The sequence below is a fragment of the Necator americanus genome, chromosome X, assembly GCF_031761385.1.
Source record: "Necator americanus strain Aroian chromosome X, whole genome shotgun sequence".
In the NCBI taxonomy this organism is placed as follows: domain Eukaryota; kingdom Metazoa; phylum Nematoda; class Chromadorea; order Rhabditida; family Ancylostomatidae; genus Necator; species Necator americanus.
In genome coordinates, this window is record NC_087376.1 from 20,870,929 (window position 1) to 20,894,298 (window position 23,370).

At 44.3% G+C, this 23,370-nt stretch overlaps 4 protein-coding genes across 7 annotated transcripts; 2 read left to right on the plus strand and 2 right to left on the minus strand.

The window, feature by feature from the left end:
- Positions 1–65: 65 nt before the first annotated feature.
- Positions 66–530, minus strand: RB195_024488 (uncharacterized protein; the record flags this gene model as incomplete). The annotated part of the gene is made up of 1 exon (XM_064212283.1): positions 66–530. The coding sequence occupies one exon, from the start codon at positions 528–530 to the stop codon at positions 66–68; it is 465 nt and encodes a 154-aa protein (XP_064068165.1).
- On the minus strand, positions 66–1,072 carry RB195_024489 (uncharacterized protein; the record flags this gene model as incomplete). Its single annotated transcript, XM_064212284.1, has 3 exons — positions 66–468; positions 521–728; positions 1,021–1,072. 3 exons carry the CDS (start codon positions 1,070–1,072, stop codon positions 66–68), a joined length of 663 nt encoding a protein of 220 aa, XP_064068164.1.
- Positions 1,073–4,265: 3,193 nt separating this feature from the next.
- RB195_024490 (uncharacterized protein) lies at positions 4,266–20,517 on the plus strand (the record flags this gene model as incomplete). 3 transcript variants are annotated; one of them, XM_064212285.1, is made up of 18 exons in its annotated part: positions 4,352–4,488; positions 7,934–8,022; positions 8,091–8,221; positions 8,290–8,396; positions 10,133–10,307; positions 16,328–16,473; positions 16,547–16,658; positions 17,793–17,878; positions 17,965–18,020; positions 18,076–18,212; positions 18,267–18,353; positions 18,720–18,839; positions 18,895–18,980; positions 19,039–19,174; positions 19,240–19,371; positions 19,644–19,756; positions 19,891–20,073; positions 20,157–20,517. In XM_064212285.1, the coding sequence occupies 18 exons, from the start codon at positions 4,352–4,354 to the stop codon at positions 20,515–20,517; spliced, it is 2,394 nt and encodes a 797-aa protein (XP_064068167.1). The 3 variants fall into 3 exon arrangements, with proteins under 3 accessions (XP_064068166.1, XP_064068167.1, XP_064068168.1); XM_064212286.1 differs by lacking the exons at positions 19,644–19,756; positions 19,891–20,073; positions 20,157–20,517 and adding an exon at positions 4,266–4,277 and having other exon boundaries at positions 4,343–4,488; positions 19,240–19,401; XM_064212287.1 differs by lacking the exons at positions 4,352–4,488; positions 7,934–8,022; positions 8,091–8,221; ... (10 more) ...; positions 19,039–19,174; positions 19,240–19,371 and having other exon boundaries at positions 19,647–19,756; positions 19,885–20,073.
- A 608-nt stretch (positions 20,518–21,125) lies between these two features.
- RB195_024491 (uncharacterized protein) lies at positions 21,126–22,919 on the plus strand (the record flags this gene model as incomplete). Of its 2 annotated transcripts, XM_064212289.1 has the most annotated exons (2): positions 21,126–22,435; positions 22,643–22,919. In XM_064212289.1, 2 exons carry the CDS (start codon positions 21,126–21,128, stop codon positions 22,917–22,919), a joined length of 1,587 nt encoding a protein of 528 aa, XP_064068169.1. The 2 variants fall into 2 exon arrangements, with proteins under 2 accessions (XP_064068169.1, XP_064068170.1); XM_064212288.1 differs by lacking the exon at positions 22,643–22,919 and having other exon boundaries at positions 21,126–22,439.
- Between the last annotated feature and the right edge of the window lie 451 nt (positions 22,920–23,370).

Genomic DNA, 23,370 nt, shown 5'->3' on the forward strand with positions numbered 1-23,370 from the left:
CTTCCTATCCTGTATTCCTCTTCTGTAGCCTTTGCTAGTTTTGCGTTGAAGTCTCCGACAACGAATTAATAGGACTTCTCGTTGCGGATCATTTCCTCCAGCTCCTCGTAAAACGTGTCCAATTCGGATTCATCAGCTGCTGATGATGGCGAGTAGCAGTTGATGATACTGACGGATTTTTGGCGCAGGGGGCGCAGGCGAACAATGGCCAGGCGAGGTGATAGGATCTCGTGAGAATCGGCAAGATGGACGACAGATGGGTGCACAACAAAACCAACGCCGCCTACATTTCGCGACGGAACCTTCTTTCCACGAATGACGAGTGTACCGTCATTCTTCTGTCGCCGCTCTCTCTGCACCCGGTCTTCAGCGTCTGTGGACACTTTTCTCGCGTTGTCAATACACAGTCTGAGACAGTCTCCATGGTGAGTCGTGCGAGTGTCGCCTTGGTCCAGAATCAAAGAAGCCCTGAGCAAAATGAGATTTGATCGCCTCCAACCTATATGGATGAGGGGGCCACCTTGCGACATTTTGCCAAGACGGTGGTGAATCGTAGCAGTGGTTTACTCTTAGCTCTCCGATTTCGAGAAGTCGGAATGTCGGATGAGTCAAACTCTTCAGCTTGAGAGACCCTGCCGGAGGACGAAACTCCGCTGTGCATCGCAGTTCGTGGCCCAGAGTCACCTCCACGTCACTGTGAGGCGGTAAACCGTTGGTGAGGATTACTCCTAAAGTAAAATAAAGCCAAAAATGCCTTCCGTAGCAATCCGCGGTCACCAAACATGTATGCAACAACTTTTGTTCACATATTTTCGAATTATATTTGCGATGGAAGTCTTTGTGAAAGCTGTAGGGAGATTTCAACAGTTGGTGGAAGGTGAGAGCAGGGTTATAGAGGGAGCAAAGGTAGAGCGTTGGGAGGGTTCTGTATGAAGAGAAAAGAACTAACTGAGGGACTTTTCTGATGAAAACAAGGAAAATTGGAGTTGAGAACAAATGCATGAATGTCGTTCGCTGTACCGTTGGTTGGAGTATGACCGTGGATGCTCACTCCAACCTTCAAAGACGCCATGTAAAGCTTCTAGCGCATCTCATACACCTGTCCGCTTCCGCGAGTCGTTGACCAAGTTTTTTCACTCTGACCCCTCTTCACTGTTATATTCGGTCGAAACTGTCTGAAGCTTGGTGAAACTGCGAAAGCGGTAGCACTGGAAGCAGGGTGGCGGTGCCAATGGCAGTGTAATAGGGAGCGTATCATAAAGCACAGAAACCGTCCTCACCGTTAAACCTTTGCATAATGATTGCTGCTAACCTACTGACTCTTCACAATTTTACTTTGATTAGTACGTGGCCGGTGGAATCCGAGAAGGAATTTGACGAGTAGCTCGCTGATCGTACGTCGACCCTACCAACTCGCGAATGCAGATCGAAAATATGTGAATAAAAGTTGTTGTATGTGCATGTGTGGTGATTGTGGATTGCTACTGATGACATTTTCGGCGGCTTTTTTTCCTTTAACCTGTAACACCAAAAGGGTGCGTGTAAAGAGGGTCCCGGCGGAATTTCGAGCATGCCCCGGTCATGCCTGGTCAGAGCAATTAGCGATGGTGCGTGTCCTAAAGAGATTCACTTTCGTTGGCACCTAAATACCTGACTCTACTTACCTACTGCTAATCATACGCTGCATCAACGGGTAGGATATAATTCACTATCTACTAAATTTTTTTTAGAAACAGACACATTCGCTGCAATTTTGTGACATGAGGTGATCTCAATTTTGTAATCGTACCAGAAGCATCAGAAATCTTCACCTGAAATAAAAGATAAGGAGTATCTAATAACTTCAAATCACGTGCATAAAAATTTTCGTTAAAACGGAACATTCCAGCTCTCAAAAGTAACGCTAATGAGAATTATCGTTATCCTGTAACTCCCAAGCTTTCTTTGTAGCCCAATTTATTTCTAGACAGAGGGACCTTCTGTATCTCTGACTTCTTGGAACTTACAGGAAGGAAAAGAGTTAAAATTTGATAAGATTTCTAGACTTTTTGAAGGTGAAATAAAGAGAAACTGGGGAACGGTCAAGAGGTACCCGTATGATGTGCCGCCGCGTATCCAGGAGGCTGATGAGCGTCGTTAATTGCACCGTGCGTCTCCTGATACCGTCATGATCGCTAGAGTAGCCTGGTTGCTCCTCTTGTGCTACGTCTTCAAGACGCCCCGCCCACGCCACCCTCCCCACCCATTTCGCCGCGTCTGCCACTCTTACGGCGATTTTTTTTCCGCCGCGCTTACAGCTCTTATGATGCGCTTTCAAAATCGAACGGAAAGGAGAGTACCTGGTGTTAGATGTTGTTCGAAGGTCTACATAAAATGTGCTTGTTAGTTAATATAAAAGAAGGAAAGAATGAAATAGGTTTGTACAAGTGATATGCGATTTAGAAATGCGAGTGAAAATGAAATTACCCAGTTTCGAGTTGTTAGGTGGAAAGCACTCATTCATCTCTGGGAATGCAAGAGATGTTTCAAAAAATATCCCACTGATCAATGTTATGCTATCCTCTTTACTATTTTTCGCTTTCTATGGATTTCTTTTTGCTTATCTAGCTGGATAAAACTGGCATCCAACGATTAAGGAGGCGCGAATAATGCCTCGCAGACATACACTGTACCTAAAGGTATATCTCGAAGATACAAAGGTCTCTGTTCGCCACTAATACACCTAACCTTTCATATTGATGTAATGCAGAAAACAGATAGAAATGAAGTGATGAAACGCTGTTAAAAGAAGTTTGAAGAACCATACAAAGTTTTATTATATAAAACTGTATAAAACGTACAAGCAAGTGTTGAAATATGTCAAATATTGGCATATTTCAATACTTGCCCTACATAAACATTATATCTATGTAAAATTTTGAAAAGGTAAAATGTAGAAAGGAGTTAAAGAATGTATACAAAGTAATAAGCGCATAATGTTGCTGTTATTATAACTGCCGCAGTTGAAAGTCGAACACGAATTCATTGAATGGCATCGTGACAAACACATACTTATGCACTGCTAGTTTATATAGAAAACCTAGGGCATAAAATGTGTTAAATTATGAGACGTTTGAAGATATATGCGTGTTATTCTTTTCCCTGGAGCATCTTTTTGAAATAATTTTTACTTATTCTTCTCCTTTATTCCCAATAATATGCGCTTAGTTTACTATGTCCGTACATCAGAATTCGCCTCGGCAATTCGTTCTTCACTCCCTCCTTCAAAATTCGCACTATCCACCGCTTCGTCGCGGCACGAAAGTCGCGCGCGGCGTTGATTAGAGAGCAGTAGGGAGGCGGGGTGTAGGTGATCTCAGGCGGTCGTGGAGGATATCTAGCTGGTGGAGCGGCAGCCGCAATTACGCGGAGGCGCGCGGTGCTGAAGGGAGAACAGGAGCGGTCAGCCGGTTTTCACGGGTACCTCTTGTCCCGCACCCAGAGAAACTCACCCCCTTTCTTCACCAGACCATACAAAATCAAATGTACTTCTATCAAATTATGTTATTCTTTGAGTTATTCGGCAATTTCGACAACTCACACTACTCTTCTTTGCATATTTCCTTGCAACTACGCAGTTCTTTGTGTCTCTGTGGCTAGAAGAACATATAAGGCGGTTGTCTACGTCTTCATGAACGAGTGGAACGTGACCTCGTCGAGGTTCTCGCCATATCCGCCGCCATATCCACTGGGCACGTAAGGTCTCAGAGGCAATCGCGGAGAATCCGCCGGGACCCTCTTTACCGTTCTCCGTCATTTGCCTTCGTTGCTACCTACATACCTGACTCTGCTCACTTACTGCTAAACATCATACTCTGCATCACCGCCTAGCTTGTAATACACGAGCTACTAAATTATTGTGGAGAATCAGACACATCCACTTTCATCCACCGAGTTTTGTGATATTAGGTGATCTCAACCTTGTAACCATACCAGAAGCAAGAGAAATCCTCAATTTCAATTGCTTACGAGTACAGTTCAGTCAAAACACAGCTGAGTGCCCCCACCCTCTCCTAACTATACTTTACTCAAAGTTGCTAGAAGGAACTTGTTGCTATTAGAAAAAACTATTTCCACCATGCTTAAAAAGCAAAGGTTAAGCAACGTGCTCCAATACAGAATAGCGCAATTATCGCGGCGCCATTGTGAGGACCGTTTGTTCGCGCAATGGCCGGGAATATCGTCTGTCTTCATTGCAGACGTTTAACCACACATAGATTTTTGGCATGCTGCTGACAGTGACTTTTTCCTTTCCTTGTGGAGTGTTTTTGGATCTTTTAAGAAACACTAACTTAGCATTTAGGGCCTCAATATGGTAAAGCCAGTCCTAGTTGCAATACTAGTTCTTTCGTTCTCCTTTTCAACGGTTGCAAGTGATACCAAGGAGAAATCTGTGATTGTATCTGTTATTTCAAAATGGAACTCAACGTCTCTGGTTGCGGAATCTGGGTGGGTGTTTTCTCGTTTTCTCCGTACTTCATGTGTGCAAACACATGTATGTTCATGCTTTTGTTATGTTGATCTATATTGTATCTGTATTGTTCCTAGATTATTGTATTGTTTTTGTTAATGTTTTGCTTTTGAAACTTGTTTCAATATTGCATTTATTTCTCTGTTAATATATTTTTTTGTTTCTTCGCCTATCCTCCCTCTCTTGCAAACAAAAAAGAACATTAACACTAAACTAAATACACAACAAAAACAATAAACTTAAGAGTAATACAGATGCAATATATCAGGTTGGTGCGTAATTAATTTCAGAAACGGACCACTTACATCAAATTGCTATAACTCAGCTTAAACACAACTTTATTAGTCGAAATAAAAATCATCAGAATCACCACGTCTTTTCCAACGACCTGATCATAAATTTAAGCCGTTAGTATAAAAAGTGAGATTACAGGAATCAGCAAAATTATGGAATGCACTTTCAACATCTCTGAATTAGTGAACTGTCATTGACGCAAATGTGAATCAAGACCTCGAAAAAAGGGATAGTCTGTTGGATACATACCTTTGAAACAAAGAAATTAAAAAAAAAAGTCCCATATTCTTTACACGGAAACATTTTTCGAAAACAAGTAGCTAACTGTTTTCGACCACGAGAAATCTAATGAGACTATTTCGGTTTAGCAGCAGTGAGCGAGAAAAGTGAAATCGTCAAATTCATGGTGGATATATACTTTAGAGACGGACTTGGATATATGTATTCTTTGGGAGCATGTGAACTTAATAATAGTATTGGACTCGAGCATAAAGCTGTTGAGAGAATCCCACATATATGGAAGTTGATTACATCCGTCCATAGGAGTTCTCGTTTTTCTCGAGTTCGTCTGCGTTTTACTTGAACTCTTCTAGCGCTGTTTTCAAGAAATAGTTCCAGGAGTAAGGACAAAAGGTAGTTACAGGTCACTCACTGCTCTAATTGAACTGAACTTTATCTGCACTAAGAGCATAAAGACCGATCTTAACAGTCAGATGCGGATTGCGGAGAAACCACACCTTTGGCCACTTTCGGTTTTGTTGAAAATACTATATGTTATGACCTAAGCAGGGTTCTAGACGAAATGAAGCACGGTGCACTTGCGTAAGCGGCCGCGCTCGAAGGGGTGTGGTGGAGAAAGCAGTTGGGATCGTGGTGGGACCATCGCGAGCTTTAACAAGGAATTGTGTTAGCGGTGGTCTTCTCTCGAGCGCTACGCTCCACCGCACCGCTTCGATTTTAACCGCTACGCTTCACCGCACAGTTTCGTATACGGCCGTTCACGCTGTCGAACCGTGCTTCATGTCGTTTTTGACCTTCTTATACCTATTCAGTTCCAGTAAGCCTGTTTGGAGAGTTTGATGAAGTCAAAGCATTAGTAGTTCCAGCTCTATCTTCATTTTTTTTCTCGTAGTAGCTTTAGGCTCTATGTCATAGATCCTCTATGACCAATGCTTATGTTCTAATGGCCGGTTGACTTAGTTCTTTAGTGCCAGTGAGTCTTTTCAGAGAGTTTGGTAACGTTAAAGATTTAGTAGTTCCTGTTCTATCTTCCTCTTTTTTTTAGTAGCTCTAGCCTACATGTCATAAATCCTCCAAGACTAATACATAGGTTTAGGTCCCTGACTAGCTTTGCTTGCCACTTCCAGTGATGAACTGTCCATTGATGAACTATCACCTTGTCAAATGGAAAGCATCTGTCAGTTAGGAACGGTCCTTGCGCTCCATTGATTTTTTTTCCGCTCTAAGTGCAGGTCGAGTACGGTTCAATTAGAACATAGTTGAGCGCCACCTCTCGGGTAAAATTTCGTTGGAGGTGGGGAACCACTCTGACGCACTCAAATCGAATTGTGACCATATGAAAAGAATCGTAGCGGGAACTTCGACTGCGCCAGTACTGTACCTGCACCCAGAGCGCGAAAAAGGCAATGGGGCGCAACAGGCACAAAGACGTCCATAGAACACGTTAACCGTTCTCGTCGTTAAATCATTCCATTTGCTTGATGGGTGCCTCTAACTTGCTGAATCTTCATGACTTCAGTCAGATTACTGATTACCACTTGGCCGGAGCTTGCATCGAAGTCGAAGGAGGAATTCGGCGAATGGTTCGCTGATCCTGGATTGCTGTGGAAGGAGCGACTTTGCTCCATGGAATTCATTTTCGGTTCTTTTTTTTCTTTGGAAGTAGCACATGACATATGACTTGGTTAGTAACTTCTCGTAAGCTTGTTTGGAGTAAAACGGAGTTGGGATGGCCACTCAGTGGCGCCCTTGTTCCTGGAAGTAAATAGGAAAATCAATCGGGGCCCTAAGACCTAAGCATTAGCCTTAGAGGATCTATGACATGTAAGCTAAAGTTACTAAGGGGAAAAAGATCTTCCAGAAGTAAGGGCGTCACTGAGTGGCTCCACAATTACATTTTCCCCCTTGTTTGGAAGATTTAGTAAAGTTAAGACAGTAGTAGTTCTAGCTCTGTCCTTCTTTTTCTTAGTAGCTTCAACCTACACGTCGTGCATCCTCTAAGACTGTTGCTTAGGTCTTAGGGCCTCGACTGACTCAGCTACTCAATTGTGCTCCGTGACCTTTTTTGCTCTCCGAATGTAGGTGCAGTACTGGCACAGTCGAAGTTCCCGCCACGATTCTCTTCATACGGTCGCTCCAGACAGTTCGATTTGGGTGCATCAGAGTGCCCCCCTCCCAGCGACATTTTGCCCCACCTCTCCAGTGGAACTATTCTCACTCACGAACTGTTGTACGAGAAAGAAGTTATAACTATGAAAAACAGGAAGAAAGAAGTACCGGGGAGCTTGTCTCGCCTTTTGGAGAGGGGCCAGCGCATCATGCCTTCATGCCATCATGTCATCAGCGAGGAAGCCACCATAATACATCACTTTTTACACTGATTAAAATGAAAAAAAATATTGCTAGGCGTTATTTACCAACGGATGAAAATCCATGACAGCTTACGTTTTTTCTAGGCTACAACTATGGTTGGTAAAACGTATGCGTCGCATATCAACGGCCCGCATGTGTACTAACTTTTCTCGAATCATTATAATTTGTTGGAAACGTTAAGAAGCAAATCTCTGAATTGGTCGCAGATCAATCCTGCTCGAATCAGCGTTTCCAGTCAACTTCATTGATGCCCTTGCTGCTAGCTCAGGTCGAAGGCACGAGTCTTCCGCTGCAGGCTGCAAATTAAAAAAAAAAATTTAAATTTAAACCTAACTTCACATTATTATGAATGTGACTATTTGTATTCTTAAAACGTTGTGCATGGACGCAGGATAACTTTCCTCCTCAGAGGTTGAAACGTTGAGGTCACTAGAAGCTATTTATTTTTTCTTTCCTTCCTTGTCTCTCGCAGCCATATCACAAGAGAACTATTACTTTCTGTTACTTTTTTTTCAGAGAGTTTTTTGCTAGGGAAAGCAACCAGATGTTCTGGAGATTTGTTCATGAAGTAGCAAGTAGATGTTCGCGGTTAGACTGGAAGAATGGTACAACATACATGGTCGTTCAGTCGTATACTTGAACCCAGGTTCATTCTGTTCTTCATTTTCTTCAGCTGATGAAGAGCAAAAATATGAGTTCGCCGTGGATGTAGCGTCGCAAATTCTCACTGAGTCGTCTTTCGACATGTTGAAACTTTCTTTGTCGATTCGGATGTTTTCTCCAGCCGTTCAGGTTTTTCATCAGGCGCGTGCATCTATTCAGTTACACTTAATATCAAGTGCTCAATATGTTGAATATTAATTCTGATTCAGATGGGGGCTGAGTACACTGTTGTATGTACAGCGTTTTTCGACGTGCACGGTATTACTGGATGCAGTGTGGAGGAACTCGAGAACGCTGTGAACTCTGAACAAAAAAGGTACTTTGACGCTATTGTCCCTATGATTTCCGGTGAAGGTATCTCGAGATTTACAAGAAGGGATTATTTTACATCTTTGCGAGTTAGCACCACGTGAAAACACTTAGCGTACGAAACCCTTGGAAATGTTCGGAAGAAATCCTCATATTCTTCAATACATATTTGTTATTGGAGGGTCTTATCCTTTCCCCAAGGCCGGGAAAGTTGACAAGAAGTCTGCTGCGACCGTACGACCGATGGTTTGGAACCACTCCAGTGCCAACCAAGCTTTTCATTGCTCCGGAGTCGATAAACTGATTTCAGACTAGTCTGCGAAGATAAAAGCACTGATTTGATAACGGTTCGACAACTGCTGGCCTACACAACTAATCCTATTGGGCAGCACGTCCTGAAACTTCAACGAATTGCAGTAAAGTGCATTGGCGCATCCTAAGCGGATTGATAAGTCGGAGACTTTATCCTTCATTCTTTATTTATCCTTTCCCTTGACTTGCTCACGTTTACCTAAAGGCATCATCCCACGAATTTGATATGGTACGGATTTCAGGCGGAGTATTCGTATACGGGATCGTAGATTATGGAGAGGTGGGTGATTCCGTACATGTCTTGCTAATTGGCGTAAAAAATGGCCCGGAAGATGCGGCGTGTGCATACGGCTGGCGCGCTCCAATTGGACTTATTGTGGAAAATAGCGCGTCGGAGCGCACGAATCGGGCCGTTTTTTGCGGCAATTAGGAAGAAGTGGACGGAATCACCCCCTCTCCTTAATCCCGTGTACGAATACTCCACTTGAAATCAGTACCACGAATCTGGCGTGGTGAGGGAATCCGCGGGAGAACCTACGGATGTGGTTGTAGATTGAGGGATCTGGGGTGGTTCCGGCCACCTCTCTAATCGTCCTAAAAAAAACTGCGTTGAAGACACAGTTTTAACGATTATTTCAGTTGCAACGCGCTACCCTTGTGGAAGTCCCATATCCTAGTCCGAGTGGTCGAAGACCATTGATGTCTTCTCACCAGTCTATTCGAGTAAAACAAATGAATTAGCTGCTGTGGGACCGCAACGTGTGCATAGAGGGGCGTTCTAATGTATCTCGAAGGAACTAAAGCGATTCCCACGATTACCTTACGACGACTTAGGGAGATAAGCACCCTTGGTACGGTAATTTACAACCTCATCTCTAGCTTTCACTGCGGATTCCCTCACCACGTCGGATTCATGGTATGCTGCATTTAGTCGATGGGCTGATAATATCACTTTATTTGATTTTATGCATCTTGGCAGAGTCATATCGTTGTTGAACAGAGCCCGGGTCAACCTTAGTGATCTACAGCATAAGCTTGTCCAGAACCCATTCGTGAGAGCATGGACATCTCGCTTGAAGGACTTACGCCGAGCGTCTTCAGTTCGCGGCTGTTCAGCGTGAGCATTCGAGACCGGAGGAAGCGACGGGAGATCCCATGCTCCTCCTAGTCATCTGACCAATCTGGTTACGAGTTTTGATAGCGTGCTGGACGACAGCACTTTGTTGCAATATTTTTGTAGTTTTTCCAATGTGACTGCAATTTGCATAGTTCGTACACTTCCAAGGCGTATATCAAACTCTGATTGTGTTTAATACAAGCAGGACACCCGAGAGCAGGTAGCAATCACGCCCTTGCACGTGAATCCCTTTCCCTTGATTTTTAATCTGCGGTTTTATAAATGTTTTTCTCAACACTTTAAAATGTGTTCAGAGATGTCCCGGAATTGCTACCCATTGACCATATTTATGGAAAAGAAACTGTTCCTAAGACGGTTGCGATTGTGTACGCAGATGTTGGGTCACCAGAATGGCTGCAACTTCACATCAAGGCTTCAGAATTAGTTTCAGCTCGCAAAATACAATATGTGCTACGACATTACATTAAGGTAATTTAATCCATTATCTTTTCTCTTTGTAACAAAATCCTACGTTAACTCATTAGATGTTCGTAAAAAGCAAAAAAAAAAGTATTTCAATTTCATTCACTTGTTGAACTAGGAGCTGATGTAGAACGTATATGCGAAGTAAGCACCGTTATAGTCGGGTCAAAACGACATGAAGCTTGGTGCAGTTACGCAAGCGGCTAAGCTCGAAGCGAAGCGGTTAGGGTCGAGGGACCCTTGCTAACATCATTCATCGCTGCAGTTCGCGAAGGTGCCAGCTCGATGCCAACTTCTAGCTCCACGGTGCCCCTCCGAATGCAGCCGCTTAAAGCAACTCCTCTGTCGTTTTGACGCAACTACACAAACATTGATATCACAATTGATAGCGATGTGTTTCTTTGCCATCGTTCGATTAGCAACATAAGCAAGAGTGAATGGTGTCGAGAATGACCGGGGCTTACTGAGCACGGTTGTGCTAGGCTCAATACGCACAAGCTTTGGGCGGCACATGCACATTGTATTCGTCTGGAATAGCAGTAAGAAGAGGTTATCTCCTTTGCTAGAGATGTTATTTTATTTTATACTTCTGCCGTTACCGTTATGGAAAAAGTGCTACGATGAGTTGAAGAAGTGTATGCTGTAAGCGGATGTTATCTATTGTTCACGTCATCCAAATCATATAGTGAATCCATTTTTGAAGTAAAATTAGAATGTGGCTTGTCAGTGGAAATACGAGGTAACAAGTTGATTTTCTGCAGAAGAAGCAGCAGTAGAGATTGACATCCTGACTGAAAGATATCCACAGCAGTGGTGTGAACTGCAGTGATACCTCATGTGAACAGCCTGTGTTCAACAAATTCAGCTAAGGGCAGCATACCACGAAATTGACGATGTTGGGATCTCATCACTAATGCATTTCCAAGTTGTGGGTGTAGATGACGAGAACGAGCTCTGTGGCTTAATTTTCCCTCCGCCGGTCTTGAAAAACGCCATGTGAAATGGCGTTGTCGATCTAGCTTTCTGGAGAGACATCTAACTCCTCGACCACGTAGCAAGAGCAGTCTGTTGTGTGCTCTCTAGGAGCAGAAACTCTCAATTTCCCCTAACTATCTCGATAACGGCTTTGTCGAGCGAATTTTGTCATGAGACACCGACTGCCTTAACCATATTTATTCATGGGGAGATCCGAACATCGTTACTTTCGTCGTATACCGTCTTTGATCAATTTATCAGTGATTATCTCATATTTATCAGGAAGACATGTTAATTTTGCATACGAGCATGTAGTTTCTCTTTTTTGCTGGAGCTTGTTAGATCTGACTTACTTTTTTTTCGTTCTCGTTACACTGACTATTAGTATGCACATGTAAAATAGACTTCAGCCCTTGTTGTTGGAAACCAGATTTGGGACAGTTCGTGTTGAGAATTACGTTGTTTATTTATTTATTTATCTTTAAAATTTCTCTAGTCATGCAAGTATTCATCTAGGGAAGCAGGCTACTTCAAATTATTAGTTTGGGAGTCCCTTCATGTGTGCGGAAAAAGGAGAGGTGTTGGAGGTTCCGAAAAATGATGTCATTTTTACAAATGTTAAAATTTGATTACATAGTTCTAGTTGGCTGATATCGTACGTGGAAATTGTGCAGGATATTTGTGCACACTGAAATGACTTCTTACTCGTATCTCTGTTTGAAATGTCAACCCTTTAGCCAGAAGGGTTGCAGCTTATTCGAGTTTCAAAAAAAAAAAAAAATTAGTGATGCAGCAAGAGCCTAAATAAACATATGCGGTGTTTGTGCAGCGGCAATATGTATCCGTAAATGCTATTACCAGATTCACCTCCACTAGTTTAATTTCTTCTAATATGACAAAGAAAGACGGTACTGCTTTCCAGTAGCCCTAATATATGTGATATTTATAGTACCAGTCTGAACGTCCAGCTTAAGAAGGACTTCAGACTTTTTGTAGTGTTCGCTTCGCTCGCGTACGTCGACCAATAAGAAATAACAGTAGTGACTTTTTTGTAAAATTATAATTGTCCTTTTTATCAACCTTTTCTTCAATTTTTTTTTCTCAAAAATTTAGGCATGGATGAGAGATTTCATGATTTTCTTCCTAAACGCGTCAGTACTATATTTGAAGAACAGTCAAACTTGATTTTACAAAAAACTTGATTTTTTTTCTGTGTTTCTCTGAAAATTCCCCAATTTGGAAAAATTACTTGAAGTATGAGTTTCCTCCGCTCTCAACTATTAGCACTGAATGATGTGCTAGCATGAAATGAGGTGAGTATCATCATCGTAGTGATGAAGATAAAACTCTACATCAGACCACCAAGTGAACCTGTGTTGGCTTGTATTGTATCTAAGCAGCCGTTTGTATGTGTGTTTCCACTTTTTGAAGAAGGGATTTTAGCAGCATCAAGGAAATATGATTGAAAATAGATACGCGAATGAGTCATAGAAATCCATTCTACCATTGGGGCTCTTGCGCACCAATCCGAGACAGTGGGATCCGTCTCACCCCACTCTATGGTTTTGTGGCTCCGGGACACGAATTCGACGCTGCAGGACCCGTTTAACTCAATTTTACCGCGTTGGGGCTCCGGCGCACCAAACTGACGCCATGGTATCCGTCTCTCTCTTTTTGGGAGATCTTGACTCTTGACTGAGACACACACACATACACATACACACACACATACACATATACACAGACGCACACACGTGACAGAATAAGCCCGTTAATATAGCATGATAATTTGCAAATTTGTAAGTGTACACTCACATAAAAGTTTATTTACCCTCACTAACATATGATACAAACTTGGCTTGTCAAAGCCAACATAGATGTAAAGACGTTTCTGGACAGTGGTGTAAAGGTAGAGTGCTCCTCTATCAGGTGCACGGCGATGGTTCGGCACCCCACCAGTGCAGAGTTTTGCATCATTATGGAGTATTTTCGTGACACACAGACAAACACAAACACACACACAAACACACCGACTAAGCGCGTTATTATATAGCATGATAGTCACGACAAGACGACATGAAGTTCCGTCCACTGGCGTAAGCGGCTGCGCTCGAAGGGGTTTGGTGGAGCTAGGTTTCGGCATCGAGGTGGGATTAGTTCGAAGTGCAGCGATTAGTGGTGCGAGCAAAGGTCCACTATAGGCCCTGAACGCTACGCTCCACCGCACCGCTTCGAGCACAACGCTTACGCGGGTGCACAGAGATTCATGTCGTTTTGACCCGACTATACCTCCAGAGCTGACGACGGTAAGAAGAAGAACGAGTTGCACCTTGCGGCGAGGATTCGAAGAATGATCAATATCTATGTTTGCGTTTGCTACTTCTCACTAAACAACCATCCGCTGACGCTCAGATTTTATTGCTTCGGAATTGCTGCGATTGGGTCGTTAGTAATTGCTCAAGAGACCCATTCTTGAGCTTTGCTCATGTCCTCGCCTACCATCCAAGATGTACTCGTTGCTTTTACAGTGTTTATCAAAAAGATAAGCTTTCTGGGTTATAAGAAAAAAAAAATAACCTCCACAAGAAACTAAACACACGAGGTTCTATAATCTAGAAGAGGCTAATACCAACAGATTTGTCTCTTGAAACTTTGGATCACTGCAGTTTGTCGCAACCAGGGTCAAGTGTACGTTGGGGTTTTGCCAACACGAGTCCTAAAGTGTAGTTTGGAACAAGAGGGGCGTAGTCGGTCATATACTTGTCTTGGAAAAAAGTGTAATATTCGAATAATTCGAATAAATGGGTGAGGAAGACTCCACTTTTGCACTGAGAAGATAGTTTAGCTGATGATGCAAGAAGATGAAGGTCAGATACACAAGCCAAAAAATAATGAAAGCATGTTGCATACTTACTTAGATATTTAGATGGCCCGTCTTCACTGGACGTGAGGGCCCCAGCATCTCTTCTACTCGTTTCGTTCCCTCGCCATTGCCATCCAAGATGTTCTCAAGTTTCGTGAGTGACGTTCACGAGGTCCTTGAACCGTATCCAGCTGAGCTCTCAGCTGGTCCATCCGTGTAGCGAACACGTCACCCCATCTCGTTGGCGGTTTCCCTCGAGGACGTTTAACATCTCTTGAGATCCACTCTAGCGTTCTTTTAGTCCATCTATCGTTGATTCTTCTGGATAACTTGTGGATAACTTCCTAAACGTGGCAGCGGTGTCTGTCCACGTCTCCGCTGCGTAACAGAGCGCTGGAAGAACTGTGGAGCAGAACAGATAGACACGGAGATCTTGGTCCGTCAGTTGGTCCGTAGCCTCCCTGACAGGTGCGAATGCTGTTAACGCTGCTTCTATTCACTTCTTTCCTTTCTTCAAGTCATTCTCCATATTCTCCATATTCATAGAACGAAGGTAGACGTATGACGAAGTTTCAACGATCTGGGAGCCTTCAAGTTATACCCCTCCGTCCTCGCAGTAGACGTTCTTCATGAATTGCGACTTTCTATTTATTCGCAATCCTATTTTCTTTCTCGCTTCGTTCAATTTCTGGAACATCGTTTCTGCTTCATTGGTACATCTCGTAAAGAGAACGATGTCGTCCGCAAAACGAAGGTTGGAGTGGAATCTTATATCAGTACGTATGCCCCGTTCTTCCCAAGAAAGTGATTTCATTATCCACTGTAATGCAGCCGTGAGCAGCTTCGGCGATATAATATCGGGTTCTCGTATTTCGCATTTTTCCCCGTTTCCAATAGGTGTGGTGAGGGGACGGTAGAAAGCTATATCGTAGTGGTCCATCGGTCGCAGCAATTGGCAAATGGCGTCACGTACGACGCGTCCGTGTCTTGATCGACCAGCGCTGACAGTATTGCATTCGTTTCTGTGCTGTTGAAGGCTTTCTCATAGTAGAGGAAGTTTGAAACATTAGATAGCCGGTATTTCCGGCAAACCTCTATGACCTTCGACACGGTCTGGATGTGGTCCAAGCAGCTGAACCCCTGGCGGAATCCAGCTTGTTCTTGAGGCTGGGCTTCATCCAGCGCCCTAGATATGCGCGTGAGGATGATCTTGGTAAATACTTTGTATAACACGCTCAGCATGCATATCGGACGGTAGTTCCAAAGGTCCTATCGCTCAGCATCCTTATGGATAATACCTCCACTGGTCTAGGATTCTTTCTTCCTGAAGATATGACGTCATGTGGGCCGCTAGAATTACATGAAGCGGATGGCCACCAACCCTAAGAAGGTATGCTGATATAAAATCAGGACCGGGAGCAGTCCCAGGTTTCATGCTCTTGATAGCGACTCGTACTTCCGAAGGGAGAATCCGTGGCGGAACTTCACCAGTGGAAACGATCAGGGTTGACGCAGGAGTTGACGAACACAGAGGGTTCGAATAGAACCTCTGTAATTTTCCCCATCTCACAATGAGAAGAGGTGCGAATCTCGTCTTCGCCCAGCAGGGCTGATAGCGGAATGTTATATTCGCGGAGGTCGGGACTTTTTTTAGACTCGTTCTTTTTTGTGCTGCTACGAGAATGCTCCTCTGGCTGTATTTCAAAAGGTTCTTCTGCAACGCTTTTCTGCAGCTGCTGTTTGCTACTAACTGCTAAGGGTGCGGTCCATTGAGATCAAGCCTCAAAGTCTTTCTTCTTTCAACAATTCCTTGGTGGTCTTCGAAATTCGATCCAAGTTTGCCGTGCACGACTTCAAGGCCCGTTTAGCACAGGCTCGCAGTCCTCTTAACAGCGGGTCGTAGTCCACATATTGGTTCTCCTCGATGTGCCAATCTTCTTGTGATAAGGAATCCTCGAGTATGCAACCGTCGTATACGATTTCTTTCGTCCTTCGTTGCCGATATCGGATGTTGTTTTCCATCGTGTGGCGTTTTTTTTTTTTCGAAACTTCCAAAAACTTGTCGTGTTTTGTGGGTATAGGGCAGTTCAACGCATCCCATTACAACACGTTTTACGCTAACTGCAAGTGGTCGAGTGAGGGGAAGTGAGGAGAAGTTATCGAGCAGTTTTGCATTTCTAACATTTAGGAGACCGATGCACACACACTTTCACTGTCGGGGTATGGTGTTGAACTCGCTATCAAGAATACGGAATACAAGGTTGTCGATGACAGCTTTGCAAAAAATGATTCTGACGAAACGGATCTTCATGGTTTCAATTTCAGACTTCTCAGGTTGGGAAAGGTGATGTTTATTAAGACAGTTGTTTGTATTCTTTTACTGCTTGTTTTTTTTTCTTATAACCAGAGCACTTTATCCTGATGATAGCGAATCTTTCGATGGATTTCGAATGCATCTAAAGGATATTGAGGAACTAACACCTTTGAAACAGTGGCAGGTTCAAGATTTATCGTTCCAAGTATGTTTGAAACTGGATGTTATGATATGGATATCTTCTTCCCATTCACTTCCAGTGTATCTCTAGTTTTTGTTTGACAAGAAAGAGAAACCATAGTTTTTGATCACAAAAACGCGGCAAAAAAGTGTCGTACAGCATTGTCGGACGTTCTCGTCAATGGGTCAATAATGGGTCACATGAATATTTTCTTCCCGCCTTCTTTAAAGGCATCATCCCACGAATCTGGGGTGGTGCGAGTTTCAGATGGGTTATGCCTATACAGGGTCGTAGATCATTTGTAGGAGGGTGATTCCGTCCATTTTTGCTTTTGCTTTTGCTTGCTAATTGCCATAAAAAAAACGGCCGGAAGATGCATAGCGTGCACAAGGCTGGTGCTATCCAGCAGAACTCGTTGTAGAAAATAGCGCCCCGGAAGCCTCGAAGCCGCATCTTCCGGGCCATTTTTTTAGCGCAATTGGGAAGAAGTAGACGGAATCGCCCTTCTCCCCATAATTAGCGGCCCCGTACAGGTATAACCCACCTGAAACCCGCACCAATAGCTTCTGTTTTCTTAAAGGTACCACCCCATGAATTTGAGGTGGTGCGGATTTCAGCTGGAGTATTCGTATACGGGATCGTAGATTATGGAGAGGGGGGTTCGTCCATTTCTCCCTGTATCAGAGGAAACGGATAACCCCGGAATGCTGTTTCTTACGACGTCCTCAATTGCAGACCTCCACCTTTGCGTCGTCAGAATAGGTTTTCGACGATTCGTAGGGGGCCATAGGTGTGATAAGGAGGAGACGTACCTTCCTCAGGTGAAGGGGGTCTGGCTCATCTGGTGCAGTTCAAGTGAAGGGTGTCCCTTCGCCATTCGTCCAAAAGTGAAGAGGGTCGGAACGCCTGCTCCGATTATCGCATCTATGGGCGGGGCAGGGTTGGGCGGAGGGCAAACGTTGCGCATTGCAACATAAACCGTCATAAGAAACAGTGCTCCGGGGTTGTCCGTTCCCACTGATACACGGAGAAATGGACGGAATCACCCCCTCTCCATAATCTACGATCCGTATACGAATACTCCACCTGAAATCCGTACCACCTCAGATTCGTGGGGTGATGAATTTAATGCGTCCACATAGCTAGTGTGTATTTTAGGCGTCACAGCGCATTATTAGGGAAGGGCCACATAGTGCTCTTGAAACACTTAAGGAATTATCTCAGAACTTTCCTACCTACGCTAGGTACTCGTTTTCTTTCTCTTTTTCTGAGTTTATGATTTATTAGCCCTCATTGTTGTTTTCATGTCCATCGCTCGTGAGACTGTTAGCCGGGAATTACGCGATGAGATTGAGCGGAACCAAAAGGACCATCTTTCTGGCGCGGGTACGTTTTAAACTGGCTAGACTAGTCCATATTTTTGCAGAGTTGTTCTATCTAGGGTTGGACCCAGGTGAATCGATGTTGTTTTTGAATGGCATTAACCTTGACATCGACAGTCTTGACATGTTCCAACTAGTGGACGTTATAAAACAAGAAGAGCGTGTTGCATGCGGATTCTTCAACATGGGTTTCAAGGTTGCCTATTGAAAAGAAAGATACAATTACCCGAAATTAAAGTAATCGTTCCAGCGAGAATACTTATCTATCTTAGTGGGGATGGATTTTCCTGATGATAAAACCAAGTATGCCATCGACTATAGAGATGCATATCCTATGGCAAGTTTTAAAAAAAAAAGTTTTCGTATATTAGTAACCTCGAAATACAACGTGACCAAATAACGATTACAAACATTGTGTGGTTTTTTTCAGACTATTTTTAAAGACGTAGAAAATGAAATCATAAATTTACTCCATTTCGAAGTCCTTTTCAAAATAACACCTACTTTTCAGTGGATGTTAAGGATCATTTTTCAATCTGACGCGCAATTTTTAATGTTCAGGCTAATGCCTATCTGCGTTTGAAAAAAGTTGCTATCTAAACTTTCTTTTAACTCATTGTTTGGGAACAGATTGTAGGTAATGGCGAAAACCGTGAAATACAATCTTACTTTGTCCTTTCTGCTAAGCAATTGTTTTATCTAGTTCCTCAACAACTTGGATACCGACCGGCGTTACCAGCACTGGAGGAATAGTGTTAAGTTGCTGCTAGAGCCGTACTATCCTGGCATGATCCGACCAATTGCTCGTAACCTCTTCAACTTAGTACTGTTTCTACTAAGTCTACGTCGTAATGGTTTGCTTTCAAACATGGTTCCAGGTATTCATAGTTGACCCTGCTGACCGTGAAAGCCGTAATCTGATGAAGATAGCACACTCATTCTTTAAACATGAAATTCCATTGAGGTTGTAGAAGGAACTCTTACTGAATTTTTCTTTGAACCCATGTAAATGGCAATTGCAGGATTGGGTTTATTTTTGTTGTTAGCAACGACGAAAATGTCACCGGAGTGAACGATAGTGGTGTTGCAATTCTTAATTTGTTTAACTTTCTTGCTATAGACACTTCCTACCACGAAGCTCTCCGAATAGTTAATGAGGTGAGTTTATCTGCCTTCTTAGACTCAAGACCCGCAGTTTCCTTCCTAAAAATTTCTGTATTTAGATGTTGGATCACTATCGTGTTCAGGACAAAATTGAACCTGTCGATATAAAATCGTGGTTTGAGTCCAATTACGGTGATGCTGATTATTACGATGTGTTTGGGCCCAAATCTGACTACGATAATGGAAGAAAAGTGAACTTCGCATCTCATTATTTTTCGTGAATTACATTTGCAGTTTGTCCGCTTTCTCACTGTAGAGGCTTAATTCACGTTACGTAGGGTTGAAAAGTAAGTCGTGAGCGGAAATCGCTGACAAAATCCTTAATGCTATTTAGAAGGAAATCTTCCCACGAGATAGTATGGTTTCCCTCTTTTAAATTCTATTGAATTCTTGTGGCGAGATAGGGGGTTAATAGCGGACCAAAAGCGACCTTGTGCTTGCCCAGAGACGCAGGTGGATTCAGGGGATGGACTCCCTGTTTCTGCTGAGCCAGGATTGGCTCATGACATCCTTGCATCCCGCACGTCCGTCCGGCCAAAAGCCTGCATCAAGTGACTGGGAAGTGCAAGGGAGGCGGTTTGGAGTCGCCTCCAACAAATAAGCTCCACATGTCCACTTCGGGAGAACGGAAGTTCTCCCAAAAACTCAAGGGACTAGAGGCTTGCAACCTGCCCATGGGTCTTAAAATATTTTGCATGCCACAGTAATAGAAAAGAGTCTCCTGATTCCGGAGGAAAGCCTGGTACGGTAGCGCCAGGAAGGGCGGGGTTGCGGGAGTCATATAAGCTGCCGAAACGGAAAAGGAGTAGGATGATGAACTGTACTTATAACGCACGTTCGTTTGCATCGGAGGCGGCCATCGAAGATCTGATAATGCAAGCCAAGAAGATCAAGTACGACGTCATCGGACTGACCGAGACGAGACGACGTCGCCCTCTCAACGCCGCATCTGAAACTGGAGAAGAGCTATTCTTAGGAACATACGAGGTAGAGGTTTTGCTGAAGTCGGCGTCCTCGTCAACACAAGAACGGCAAAGAACATCGACTCTTTCGAACAACTTGCGACCCGTATCGGACGTCTGCGGATGAGAAGATGTGGTCCAACACCAGCTTTGACTATCTTCGTCGCTTACGCTCCAACATCAAGCTACGAAGAAGAAGAAGTCGAAGCTTTCTATATGGACTTGGAGAAGTTTTACCGAGAAGATCATGCCTTCTACAAGGTCATAATTGGCGATTTCAACGCCAAAGTTGGCCCAAGAAGAACGCCGGAGGACTTCACATCGGGACCCACGGCCTACAATGGAATGACCAGGGGGAGAGGCTCTCCGAGTTAATCATGACGACTAAGACCATCCATGGGAACTCGCAATTCCAGAAGCCCTCTTCTCTACGCTGGACGTGGGAGTCACCTGGTGGAGGGTACCATAATGAAACAGACCACATCATCATCAATAAAAGGTTCTGCCTGACGGACGCCGCTGTTGTACCAAAGTTCTATACGGGATCGGACCATCGCCTCCTTCGAGGAAGATTTTCCTTCGCAAGGAGAGCAGAGAAAGCCGCCAAGTTCAGAGAGAGAAACCCCAGAACTACCATCAGCTGGGATCTCTTCGCTGCGCTAGCCGGTTTGGGAAGATTCCGCAGTGGACAAGATCGATGAGGAATATGACCGGTTCGTTGAACACCTTCACGACTGCACGAAGAAGGCCGAGAGTTTTAAAACCACCAAGAGACGCCTGTCTCTTGAAACTCTTGAGCTGATACGCCAGCGTGGAGCAGCACGAGCCCCAGGGAACCAAAAACTCAGAGCTGGCAAGGCTCTGCAGAGGGGCGATAAAGGAAGACCTTAAAGAGAGAAGAGCAGAAGTGCTGGCAGAAGCTGCAGAGGCGGGGAAAAAGCATCCGCTATGCCCGTCGAGACTTCGCCAGTCGCCTGACGAGGATGACTGCTCTCCGGGACCCGAAGGGAACAACCAGTGCATCGAGAAGGGGAATGGAGATAACCATCTACGACTTCTACTCTGATCTCTTCGACAGCCATGTCCACTTGCCTCTTCACCATCTGAGAGAAGACGGACATGTCATTCCAGAGGTTCTTCCGTCCGAAATACGACGTGCTATCATGTCGGTAAGAAATCGTACGGCACCCGGTCCCGACGGAATAAGACCAGAACACCTGAAGAGCCTTCCGCCAGTACTCACCAACACCCTGGCGAGGCTCTTTACACGTTATCTGTCGGAATGCAAGGTTCCTAAACAGTGGAAGACCAGCAAGACCGTGTTGTTGTATAAAAAGGGAGATCCACATGAAATTGGCAACTATCGTCCAATCTGCTTATTGTCCGTCATCTACAAGCTCTTTACAAGAGTGGTCCTTAATAGGATTGAAAAAGTCTTGGATGAAGGACAGCCATGCGAGCAAGCAGGGTTTCGAAGAGGATTCAGCACGATTGACCACATTCATACTGTTTCAAAACTCATCGAGGTATCACGAGAGTATAAGATGTCGCTCTGTCTCATCTTCATCGACTTGAAGAAGGTTTTTGATTCGGTTGAGATGGAAGCGGTCGTAGAAGCCTTGGACAACCAAGGCTTCCCTATTCAGTACATAAAGGTACTTCGAGAGTTGTGCAGCAACTTCACGACCGGGATTTCGCCATTCTACAAGAACATCATCATTGACGTGAAGAGGGGGGTCCGACAGGGTGATACAATCTCACCCAAAATATTCACAGTCACTTTCGAGAACGCAATGCGAAAGTTGGAATGGGACGACATGGGAGTGAAGGTTGATGTTCGGCAGCTACACCATTTGCGCTTTGCTGATGACATCGTACTGGTAACACCTAGCATCAGCCAAGCGGAACGAATGCTGACCGAATTCGACGAAACATGTGGATGCATCGGTCTTCAGCTGAATCCAGACAAAACGATGTTCATGCGGAACGGATGGGTCTCGGATGCCCCATTCACGCTCAACGGAACGAACATATCCGAATGCACCAGCTACGTTTATCTGGGTCAGGAATTGAACATGATGAAAGACCTGACCCCCGAGCTGGGCAGGAGGATACGAGCGGCTTGGGGAGCGTATAAGAGCATCGAGGATGTAGTGAAGAAGACCAGGAACACCCGGCTCCGTGCTCACCTCTTCAACACCACTTTACTTCCTGCTTTGACCTATGCTTCGGAAACCTGGGCGTTTCGCAAGCAGGAAGTTAACGCGGTGAGCGTCATTGAACGCGCAATTGAGTGAGTGATGCTGGGAGTATCCGTTTTACGCAAGTGAGGGACGGGATTCGAAGTTCTCTCCTACGTCAGCGATCGAAGATTAGAGACGTCGCCGCTTTTGCCAAGGAAAGTAAAATAAGGTGGGCGGGACATGTGATGCGCATTAACGAAAACCGTTGGATCAGAGCCGTGACGACTGGATTCCCCGCGATATTAAGTGCACTACAGGAAGACCGCCGACCCGATGGTCAGATTTCTTCACGAAGGCCTTCAAAGAAAATTATGGTGCTCTTCGTGTCCCACGCGAAAGGAGGAACCACTGGACTACTCTGGCACGCGATCGGGACAAATGGAAGAATTACTGGCGCCCGCTCGACCAGTTCGAAGATCAACGGGAGTCAAGATGATTGAATTTTTGGTTTCTGAGCAGTTGGAAGGTTCGACTATCAATGAACCTCAACGCTTGAAGCTTGAAGCTACTAAAATCCGACCAGTCCAGCAGTAATTTACAATCAGAGCCTGGTTCTAAGCACTAAAATGATCTCTAAATAAAATTAGTTAAAATAAACATGAATAAATAAACAAATTGGACGCTTAGTAATAAACCAAAAATAATATAATATAGAAATATTATTAAATACTGTTGTAATGGATATTAATATAAAGTGCTGCGTGTGAGAACAACAGAGAAAACACTGTAAAACTCACAATTTTTCTCATCGACAATGAAAAAGAACAGTTGGTAATTCACATCATTGCCGGCAAGCGGGTGGGTATCGTTAGGTGCCAGTAGCCTCCGCGACAACCTATCGTTAAGGGAAACGACTGACAACGGCGATCGTTAATTGAACTGCGCAGCAGTTAATAGCGCCAGCAGAAGGAACGGTAAAGAGGGTCCCGGCGGATTCTCCGCGAGCGCCTCCGAGGCATAACGTGCCCAGTGGATATGCCGGCGG